Source organism: Hermetia illucens, chromosome 3 (assembly GCF_905115235.1).
Source record: "Hermetia illucens chromosome 3, iHerIll2.2.curated.20191125, whole genome shotgun sequence".
Taxonomy (NCBI): Eukaryota; Metazoa; Arthropoda; class Insecta; order Diptera; family Stratiomyidae; genus Hermetia; species Hermetia illucens.
The window spans coordinates 70,077,658-70,089,699 of NC_051851.1; the positions used below are offsets into that span (position 1 = coordinate 70,077,658).

At 38.7% G+C, this 12,042-nt stretch overlaps 1 protein-coding gene across 23 annotated transcripts in view; it reads left to right on the forward strand.

Annotated features, from left to right (window-relative positions):
• Positions 1-12,042, forward strand: part of LOC119651965 (RNA-binding protein Nova-1) — a 278,014-nt gene that overhangs the window by 219,574 nt on the left and 46,398 nt on the right. For all 23 annotated transcript variants that reach the window (XM_038055844.1, XM_038055833.1, XM_038055842.1 and 20 more), the window contains one exon: positions 3,585-3,620. In XM_038055844.1, the coding sequence (XP_037911772.1) occupies positions 3,585-3,620 (36 nt within the window). The remainder of the gene's footprint in view (positions 1-3,584; positions 3,621-12,042) is intronic.

Sequence of the window (12,042 nt, forward strand, 5' to 3'; positions counted from 1 at the left end):
ATGAGAGCGCCAGAGGGTTGAACTACTCTCAGAGAGATCCTTTACCAAGTGAGAAATCAATAGAATCATTCTTATTATATATTTTTCTACAGCTTTCTTTTAGGGGTGAACGTTTTTATTAAATTGGACCTCACACCGTGTTATAAAAAGATAGTTCTTCTATTGATTTAAGTTCGTGAGCTAGCTAATACAATTCATTCTTAGCAATGATCATTTTTTGTTTTTATTAAATCTTCTTTTTTTGTAACTAGAAATTTTACAAATAAACGGGAGATGTTTTTTTAACCAATGTTTTGCAATAAGGTTTTTTGTAAAATCGATTCACTTCAATAATGCGGGATCTTTATCTTGTCAACTATTTGGTTTCTAAATTGTCACTACTGTTGGCTACCTGAAATCGTCGACAAATGCTATAACTAATCCTGATTCTATTGATAAAAATAATGTATTGGTCCAGAAACTAAATTTAAGATTTCCATGAAAAAAAGCAAAAGAAAAAAAATGCGTCTTTTAAAGTCACATTAGCAATCTGCGAGTACACTGTTCTGCAGAAAGACGAAAAACATTAACGTTTTGATGGTAAAATGATTAACCAAAAGACTTCGAAAAAGTTCGACTGACAATATATTTCGAACGAACACAAAAATGACAAGCTCTTGTGCTATCACTTGCTTCGCGGGAAAATGCGTGTAACTAAAAATTTTGAAGATAAAGTCAACTACACGTGGAGCCTAGCCGAGAATAATGTCTTTACTATCTGGCAAATCAAAACAAATTTTGAAGCCGCATCAGGCTATTTTACACAGATTCACTGACGTGAAACCTGATGATTATTAGGCCACACCATGGCATAGATTTCTTCTCTCCACAATTTTCATTTCCGGGCTCCAGTATAAAATCGAATAAACATCCACGTAGCTTACTAAAACGTTCCATTCAAAACGAAGCATAAGGGCTCTTACTGTACAAGACAATGATTTTGCCAGTCCTCATGTATTCCTCCGGGGAATATTGGACCCCCCCCCCCCCTCCACAAGGCGCTTCCGCCTTTGAAACAACGAAATCTATGAGCGACACCATTACCGTCTGGTTGTGGATAAAATCCTGCTGGATAGGTTGCAGTTGGCGGATCAGTTAATCCATATGAGTAAGGATGACGCAGCCCGGAAAGTCTATAAGGGCGATTCTCTGGTACAAACAGAAGACGTAACAGACCCTTCCTGAGATGGAGCGAATTGGTGGACCTCGGCAAAAAACCGGGATGTTTGGAATTGTTTATTAAAGCAGGCCTAGACCGAATATCCGTTATTACGCTGGTGATGATGATAAAACGTAGCAAAAATCACATACATACGCGACGAATGGTATTAAGATTTTGTTATGAAACCTGCAGATCAAGGTAAAAAAAAACAAAAATCATCAGACGTTCAGACTTCCAAGATAAAGTCAGTTGAAAGATTCGGAGAATATGGTCTTTTGCGAAACCGAGTTCTGATTCAGCTGCTGCTTTTAATACTATTTCTGCGTTTAATAATATTTCTGTCTCTATTGTGGAGACAATTTTCTAAAAGCGATTGTCAGTTTGCGAAAGTGACCACATGACATCTTCTTCATATCTTACCTAATATGGTGGGATTATTCACTGCCTGTCCGCTTTCTCTTCCAGTGTATCCATAAATACTTCCTTAAATAGGGGCGAAAGGGAATTACGATTCCTGAGTAATCTCGCAAAATCTCAAAAAGTTATCTCAAGAGTCGGTCAAATAGCCTCCCTGCGCATGATATATAATAAATATGGATATACGTAAAAAAATCTACCGGGTCCGTCCTTATCCCACTTTTTTTATCTTTTTTTGAAAAAGTAAATAATGATACACGATAAAGCGCGCTCTGTTTATCTTAAAGGAAAAAAATAATTGGCATTTTAACGTGTTGAGGTCCGTGAACTAGGATGTCGAAAGGTAAATTTTTGGTACCATGTTAAGCTTTCTTTTATAAATTTTGATGTCATTTCCACAACTTCTTTAATTAATATATAAAAGCGGACCGATGAATCAGAATTATCCTAATTTGCAAACAGTAGAAATATGTCGTGAAAATTTCAATGAATTTCGTTGGATTGATTTTGAGCTATGATAGCACCCAATTTTCAATTTTGAGAAAAACGCATTTCAAAATTAAAATGTGATTATTAGCAAAAAAATTTTAACTGACAATTAATATAATCCAAAAGTCTTCAGTTTTTTTAAAAAAAAGGTCATGTCAAGCCTATTATTGCTCCTTCTTTTGAATTTTCGCTCTTTTATCGAAGACATACATGAGTCGCTCGGATAGGGAAATTCGCGCCGATTGACATAAAGCTGACATATGAAGCCTTACTTGCTTAACATTGTAATTTCCGAATGAACCAGAATATCAAAAAATCGCTTTACCCAAATATTCTTCACTATATCTGGATACAATTGATGAAGAAGAAAATCGATTTCTCGGCGGCAACACACGGGATGACCCCTTTAACTCTTAGTAAGTTAGTATTACTTATTTTCCCGATTCCATGTTTTCCTTTTTGAGGAATCAACCCCGCGAATTTGCGGTTTTACGCCTCTGTCAAAAACAACAGAACAAACTTTCTCCTACGGGGAATATGAGAAATACCTACCCCCGGTCAACTTCATTGAATTGAAGTAGATTTGGCCGCACTATTATCATTCTACTAACCGCATTAATTCTGCTACAGGAAAACTCTCCTTGCACACTAGCAAAAGCAAAAAAAAGCAGAAGGGTACAATAAAAACTTAAAACCTCTTAAGGATTAAAGTCAGTTAATAAAGAGACGAATGTAATACACATTTTCACCAATGTCCATATAATCCAGTGGAAGGGATGCTGGAGGTTCTGAATAAGACGCATCAGAGTTTACGATTTACGGTGGAAATTAAAGACAGCAAAGAACTTCCATTTCTATATTTCAAAATTATTATAGGAGAAAAAGCGATTCCGAAAAGTTTGAGCGATTTTCGTCCATATACACATATAAAATGACACGCTTCCATGATCTATCGACTTGAAAAATTTATGGGAGAGAAGGAATATACTCGTATAATCGACAGTGGAGTTAGGAACGGCCTCTAACCATTATTCCTTGAAAGCCTCATTAAGAAAGAATTGAAACACCGAGAAATGCGGGCACTGACATCCCTCATCAACAACATCTTAATAAAGAGCCGAACTAGGTGTCCGCATTCAGTGACTTCGTCAAAACTAATAAAAAAACAAATGCCTTTCAATAGGAAATTGGTATGAAGCGATCGAATAAACGGGGATCGCGGTTTTTTCCAAGCAAATACGAAGACCACGATGGACACTTTCGTTTTCCTAGAGAGCCAAGGATTTCCTCAGGTCGCCATCGCCTGTTAACAGCTTTCCTTTCAAGAATTGCAAATATTTCGATATGGCTTTCAAAAGCTTTACGTTCTTTCTTTGCCAAATATAAAATAAAAGTCTCCCCTACCGTTATCATTCGAATATATCTTCGATTTCTGTCAATTCATTTCTAATACTTTCCATTTATTTTCTCATTGCAGGTGAATTTTCCGGAAACAAAAGCAACGACACAACCAGTAAGTACTTAAAATACAATTTTCTTAGGTTTAAGATGAGCGGATCTATATATTTAATCGTCTACAATATATACAAATTGAATTATTAATTTATTAATAAATTACGATAGATGTATATATGTATATATATATTCGTATATATAAAAATTTAAGCTTTGATAACCTAAATTCTGATGAGAGGATACACGTTCACATTAAATGGAAACCATGCACAACAAGTGCAAAGCCAAACTTTTCATCTACAATGCGATAAAAGTAACACTGATATTCCATATGATAACTATCATATCTTTTGGAACACGATGTCAGCTGTTTCCTGTTAAGGAACAAATTTATTTATTATGGTGTTGTGGAATCTTGAATTGGATTTCTATCGATTTCTGTATATGGGAATAGTCTATGCCTCATGTGGTAAGTAGACAGGTATCAGTGGCCGCTTCGAGGAGCCCAATTAGTGCTGTGCTCCGCCGTTTTGATACCACAAACTCCTAAAACCATTACTGATGAGGTAAGAACAAAGAAGCAGAGTCCAGCAGGGTCAGGTCTTCAGAGCCAGCTCGTAACATTTATGAAACAAGTCGGAATACCGGAAGCTCCCGCTTCGGGTATAAAGGTTTTGTGTTCATCTTATCTAAGCAATTTCAGCGCACATTTTTCTACCCGTATACAGCTACAAAACTACGAGACATACGTACATATTACAGCCGTAGATGTTACGCTCACCCTAAACAAACAAACTGCCTATTTTCGAATACTGTACACATATAGGCACGTATATAAATTGATCGTACCCATATTTCCGATTTACTTCTTATATCTATCTGAATTAGGCTCTACCCACAAAGTTCATTAGCACGCATATACTATATACCTATATACACACATGTCTCGTTGGAATAATTGATATTCATATACAAATGATTAAAGAACTAAAACAAAATAATTCTTTTCCACCCAATTCATACGAACTTACTCCGTGTGGTATTGACCAATTGATATGTGATGATGACGTCATCAGGTTTTAGAGTGCACGAAATTCACAAAAAATTGTAAAGTTTCACCCCCTATAACTTTGTTAATAATAGTTGGATTTTCTTCAAACTTCACCAAATTGTGCATTATATTCTTCATTATACCCATGCCAAATTTTGTACTTCTGGGACGAACATAAGGGGGGTTCCGGGTAAATTTCTAAAATTTGGAAATATACTATTATTAACTTTATTTGTGCAGATATCGGAACCGGATATATTTTGAGGCCTAGATTTCATAGAGATGCACTATTGAGATTTTTTTCAGATTTTTTGGTTGGATAAGTTCTGAGAACGAGACCTGTTACACTTTTTGGGGGTCATATTTTGAGCCCTCACTCTCCTATGTTTCACCCAATATCAAATATTGAACCAGTTTCGAAAAGTACTAATGGAGACCTTTCATTTGATACCCCACACGGCCACATTTTATGAAAAAAAATTTTGCACCCTCCTTTCACATGTATGGGGAGCCCCCCCTTAAACTTAACACAAAATGGCGCCAGTCGCTGCATGTAAAGGGAACGGCAGATTACATACTTCTACCAATTTTCGTGATAATCGGTTCAGCCGTTTCTGAATAAATCGGCTGTGACAGACAGACAGACAGACAGACAGACAGACGGACAGACAGACAGACAGACAGACAGACAGACAGACAGACGGACAGACAGACATCGAATCGATTCTAATAAGGTTTTGTTTCACACAAAACCTTAAAAAAGCAGGCTCCCACCTTCCAGCTAAAGATCTCTTTGAGGTCCTGAACGAATGATTTACCTAGTGTCCGTAGCCTCACTAGCTGGGCAATCTCACATGAAGTTCCTGGGGGTTTCTCCCTCATTTCCACAGCTTCAGTAATGCGGCGACATGGTCCCCTATGGGCATCTGAGGTCCACGGCTGCTATCTAGTACGTATAAACTCCACCGTTAACAGTCGTAAGCAGAACACAGACTGTCCCCACCGACTGACTGCCAAGAGCAGATCCCCACCTGGTCAGTTCATTAACCCGCTCATTCCCCTCTTTGCTCCTATGAACGGGAACCCAGGGGACCTTGAACGTGCCGCCCAGACTATTGAGCGCGTTCCTGTACTGCCCCACCAGCGTGGATGATGCCACCGCTCAGTACAATGTCTCAATGGTCGTTCATGATGGTTGTATTACGCTTGGGGCTCAGATCATGCCAGACAGACAGAATTTCAGTATTGGTAGTTGTTCCAAAATGCACTGGTGAATACTTGGAGTAGGATTCGGATACACCGCACCGACTCCATAGACCATCTTTGATCCGCCGGTGAAGAATGCTAAGTCATGTCCCTGCCGCCAGTTTTCAACTTTACCATGGTTGGAAAGTGCACAGCGAAGTTTCTCGTCCTGTTCGACTTACGTGTCTCGTAGTCCGGGGGTACGCCAATACGGGAAAAACATCCCTGACACCAATATCACCGAGTCGTCGGCATTCGCCACCACCTTCACCCCGCTCCTATCCAATATGCGTAAAATTTCATCCATTGCTATCAACCAGAGTACCGGAGAGATGACGCCCCGAGGAGCGTACCTGTTCTCGCAACCTAGATTATCCTAATTTATGGATATTATCCAATGCGTAATATACCCCTCCAATACAATACTGATTAAGGCTTCGTTGATGGCGTTGGTACTACGTTCTTGAATGCTCCCTCTCTATATTCAGCAGCGCAACTAGAGTAAAATGCTTGTACTGTAGTGACAGCTGAACGTGCCAATTATTTGGTGGAGAGCGATATCTTTCAGTTTGCCTTGAAGGTAGGCATGTTGTGGATTATAGAAAGGCGTCCTCTCCATAATCGTGGATGTTTATGATGGTCTTCAACAAGAAGGAATTAATACAGATTGTTCGAAAGTCCTTCGGAGTCCTTCGAAATGAAACCCATGCGCACACGTCTACAAGAGTGTGGTACGTATTCCAAAAAGATACAGCTGCGGTAAATCTCGACATTGCCCATTATGCCATCTGGGCCCGGGTATTTATATGCGGGGAAGCTATTTATAGCCCAGCCGATTTCCTCGGTAATTACTAATTTGATAGTCTCACACAACTGGGGCTGCATACCCCCACGCAAGGCTCTGACTCACCGTCCTCCTTGCTGATAAGGAAGTGTGAACCAGCAGCCCCAGGGTTTCATCAAAAGATTCCGTCGAGAAGCTTTTCGGCTATTTAAGAAGGATGGGCTCCTATGTTCCTTGGACAGAATATTAATGACTCTCGCAGTTTCGCTGGTGCTTCCTATATTCTGACAACTGTCTAACCAGGACCGCCTCTTGGCATTTTTGATGGCCGACTTGTACTTCTTCAGGTCGTCATTGTATGGCTACCAATATTTGCGCCTATAGCAAATGTTGAAGATCTTCCTGATCAGCTTCTTTCAGGCCACCAAGGTGGTAATATCTGGCTATGTAGACTTTGAAGGCTGTTTCGAATGCCTTTCCCAGGACCCCTCCCCTTCCTCCAGTCGATATTCCTTGAGATCCCTGAAAGCGTTGGAGGCCTAGATCGGATACCGGTTGTTGCGCCGCTGATGATAACATGCTTAGGTCCATGGAATTCAGGCCTTATCATAGCATAGAGTGAATTAGTTTAGTTAGAAGCAATCTTTATTAACGAATTATCGTGAATGCGGTTGATATGATCATACCATCAAAGACGCTTTTCTCCCCATTTTCCACGATCGTTATCTTTTGTCACTACCTTGCAATCGGAAATAGCCGACCTGCAAGACGATTATTAATGTGTAGTTCGAAAAAGATGCCAATTATAGAACGCCGCTTTATTCAGACTATCCTGGTGCGCTCGGTTACGACGCAATTCGCCATTAGTTGCTTTAAATGTTCACTTCCAAGCAAGCCGTTCTCACGGCCATTAATTGTTCTGGTCTCAGCGAGATCGGTCATGAAGATTCTGCTTCGCGCTGCATGAGGTGTTTTTCCAAATTTGGGCTAGTGGCTCAATATTAGCTTTCTAGGAAAACAACGGTATGTAGGACGGTAGGCGTTGGAAGTCACCTCGTGACACGTTCATGTGACGAGGGATAGAACTATTGCTTGTTGAACACCGACTAAGATGCGGAACCGTATTGCCACACTTCAAACTCTCTTCTTTGGATCGTGGTAGACCTTCAAAATTATTGCTAATATTTACATATCCAACTGTACATATAAACACAAAGATATTTCGTAACTTCAACTTCATATTCCAAATTAGTTTTGAAAATATAATATTACAACAACAAAAAAGATAAATATGCGCACTGAATAATAATATGAAAGTGCATTCGCAATCGAACTCACATAAATATATATTTCAATATGATGAATGAAGTTCTTCAATTAAACCCTTTCATTTAAAAGAATATTTACAAAGCATAAATAATGCCATGTGCAACCTCTGGGTATCTTAACTAAACACTTGGCTCATTTGGGTGAGTTAATTAAATGCAATTCAAGAAGGCGCGTAGTTTAAATTATGTTGGCGTTACATATTAAATGACACCTGCAATTGAAGTAACTGTACTCACTCATATTTACTATAAGGCTTCACTATATACATTTGTATGTGCATTTATTTTCTTTTGTGTGGAATTTCATTTTCCGCACACAAGAAAATAACGCTTAATGTGAAACTAAATAATGTCGACATTGAACCAACTAAACGGAACTGAATGAAGTAATTCAAGAAGCTCATTAACCGGCCTCGACCTTTCCATGGTTGTTGCTTAAATGGCAGCATTTTTCATGATACAATATAAAGATTGCATGGCATTTACTGCCGTTTGAAAACTGTAGGTTTATTTTTTTAAATTTTTGCTCCTCTGTGAAGGCTTTGCTCTGTATGCTATTGGGGTCTAGTACCAATTTTCCTGCATACATTTTTTGCCGATATTTTATTACCAAAAATCATTGGCGAAAAGTTAACTCCTATCTGGAACTTTAACGGTACCTTCTGTTTAAAATGGCTGAAACAAAGTTGCATCTAAATTCAATTCTTTCATCAGAAACAAGACCCATGAAGTAGATGCGATCCAATACTATATCTACTCAGGAACAGGTTTAATCGAAACCGATGATGTAAGCAATCATGAGTAATTATAATATAGCAAAAGCCTTACAACAATTTTAAATGATTATGAAGCATATATTACATCTAATACCTGTTGCAATGGTACATACATACTTCCAAGTACCAAGACGACCAGTAACCAGACGATCAGCGATTATTTCTGGAAAATAAATAGCAAGTGAGCTATTAGCAATAAAAACCTGTTTCCAAAGTCTTGTTTACCTTTGCGGCACGTAGAAACACCTTCGGTGAAATAAAATGTCCATCGCGTCGTGTAGTTCTCGCTGTCGTGTCAAAAAACAGGAATACATGCAACAAACAACAATGCACTGCAAAAAGCCCAGTTGCTATTGAAAATACTCGTAAGGCATCGATTTGTTGTTTGCACCAGTTGTAAGACATTAATACCCATTTGAGAGCACATGATACCTTGACCAGATAATCTATGGGATCTGCATTACGTACTATTGCACATACCAGCTTCTTATGGTCTTGGAATGATGGTAGGTCAAACTCGATCCGACATTGCATTGCCTTTAATAGAAATGCGAAGGAGATTCAGGTGAGCAGCAATTGAAAGTTGTTAGAATCGAATAAGGAAATTTCAGCATAAAATCACCTCTACGTTGGACGAAGTGTGATGTGGCGGAAAAACCATGGATATTTGCATAATGTATTCGGGAAATTATGCTGAGCAACCATCCAAACTTGGAGATTTATGTATAGTTACTCATCAGCGATCCGTCTCTCCAAATGCAGCCTTCACTAGGGCAATACACACAAACTCACAACTTTTTAACACTTAATCCGATAAATCTGTATTACAACTATAAAACACAATTTTCAACCAAAACTGAATAAAATGTAGATACATACGAGTATGCACTTATTCCAACGGGCTGCTATCCAAATACCGTACTCTTCACTACTTCCGCAGTTGAAGAGTTTTTCCGCAAAGGACATAGCTCGTGGACTTCCGGAGCTTACTCAATGTGTACACAGAACTTTAATAAATTTATCTCAGTGAACAAACAAAACTGGTGCAGAGTAGGAACTGGAGACGAAAAATGCGAAATGGGAAGACCCACGATGACACTTTTCCCATTCCTTGAAAATTTTCAAATAGATATTATTACTTTATGCAAACAACGAATTTAAAGGAATGCGACTCTTAATTCAGCTTTAGAGCTTAGAAGAAAAAACATTAATCTGAATTTAATAAATATTCATAGAATCAGATGGATTCCAAAGCTTTATTCTGGTAATTTTCTGCACTTCAGTTTATTATGTGTAATTTTCGAACGAAAATATTCATCCCCATCTTCGCCCTTTTTCCTTTTTGACTTATATATTTCGAAATTCAGTTTGTTGGTTTATCATAACAGTTCTAATATTGTAAATGTAAATTGCTCAAATAATGCACCATTTTAGGAACATATGCAAAGATAAGAGCAACTGAGCTGTCAATACCTCTAAATCTGGAAACCAGCCTACAGTGCCCAACAAAACAAACACCTCTGTACTCCTGGGTCCCTAGAGTTTTACATGAAATATATTGGGGCATCGAATAACTCAATGTATTGTAGTCGAAACAAGGGTGGGGTAAGGTAAATGATATCAACTAGTTTTAATGTTTGCCATCGTGATGGCACATGGTTCCCTGCAGCAGCCTTTCCAGAATACTACCAAGACGGGTACTTAGCCACTACCGAATCACCTTTAATCCTCTCAGCCTTCTAGGACCTAAATAAGACTCTCCCTTGATCGCAAGTTGTTCAAATTCTAAGAAGTTGAAATGCTAAGAAGGTGGGTCTGCCAATACCTTTTTACTTTCATTTTCTCTTCCATCTGAGAGGAAAAATTATCAGCTGCATCAATTGAAATCCCAAGAGATCAGTTGCAAATAAGGAATGAAACCCTATATCATCAAATAATTCCGGGTTGAAGCAGTATATTCCCCTACCGCTTTCGAAGTCTTCGCCACAACTCCTTCAAACCAAGCAGCATGTAACTCTCGATGTCAATCAAGTCCTTATATGTATATATCTCGAAGCTTTCCAAGCGATCGTCCACCTTCTGCTCTTGCCTCGCTAAGTCTAAAATTCTCGTAAGGACTCGGCTTACTACACAGGTCTTCCCTGAACAGCTCATGAGTGGTAGAGTTATTGTTTTGTAGATTTGGATTTTTTTCCCCCAGACATCTTTACCTTTAAGATTTTGTGGCGCAGCAAGGTTAGCAACATTCGAAATTTATTTCGGATAACGTATAACGTGTATAGGGTGTTTCGTTACGTCTTACAATAAATTCGATTATTGATTGTAGTTCAAGTTGCTTTAATTGTTTAGGTAGAATAATATCAATTTTCTCATCAAGTTGAGTTTCATTCGGCGATGATTTTGGGCTAGTTGGTGAATCACATCCGAAACAAAAATACGTTGGAACGTCGCGTAGAGAACTAGTGCTCACAAGGAACTTTCCATTTGCAATCTGAAATTGGAATAAATAGGTTGGGCCCAATGCTTCGGTATAACATCCTTTGATTGCTGCACGCTTCTTATTTCTTCTTAGTTTGAAATTTAGCTTCTGGTCAATCATTACAACTAGCGGGGTCTGCAAATAAATCGTTTATGCTCCAATTTTAATCTCTACAGGCCTGTCATACAAATGATGCGCTAGCATTTTCTATCCGCATAAATCCCGACCTTTTCTTAAAACGACAATATTGTCCGCGAAATCTGTGCTGGCTACGCTAGAGTTCTAGCGTCAGTATTGCATTATAAATATTTATCCACAAAAATGGGTCTAAAACTGTATCTGCTTCTGGTTAATATTTACGTTTTTCTGATGTAAATTCCTCTCTGTAAAAATGGCTTTCTGATATATCGGCATATTTGAAGGCAATTCCTTTATCATCCAGCTTTGTGAGAGTCCTGATAAAGATGGGTCTTATACTCCCTTTAATTACTACCTGGCATTCATATCGCATTCTAATGGTCTCAGCCGTAATTCGCTCTGTGATGTAAAAAACCATCAGGAATGGGATAATCCCCCGGTAGAATGGCTTCATTCCGATCTTAACGCTAAATTCGCCGAGAACCATGTAGGTACACATCTACATCATACTTGAAGGCAGTGACATACTAACTCAACGCGACTATAGAAGTCATCTTTCACTGCGTTGTCCTTAATTGCCGTTGGTGTATGTGCATTTAACAGTCAAGCGGTGAAAAACTTGGCTTGCACTTGAAGTCCAAACATCCTCTCGTTAGTTGGTCTCAAACAGAGTTGTTGC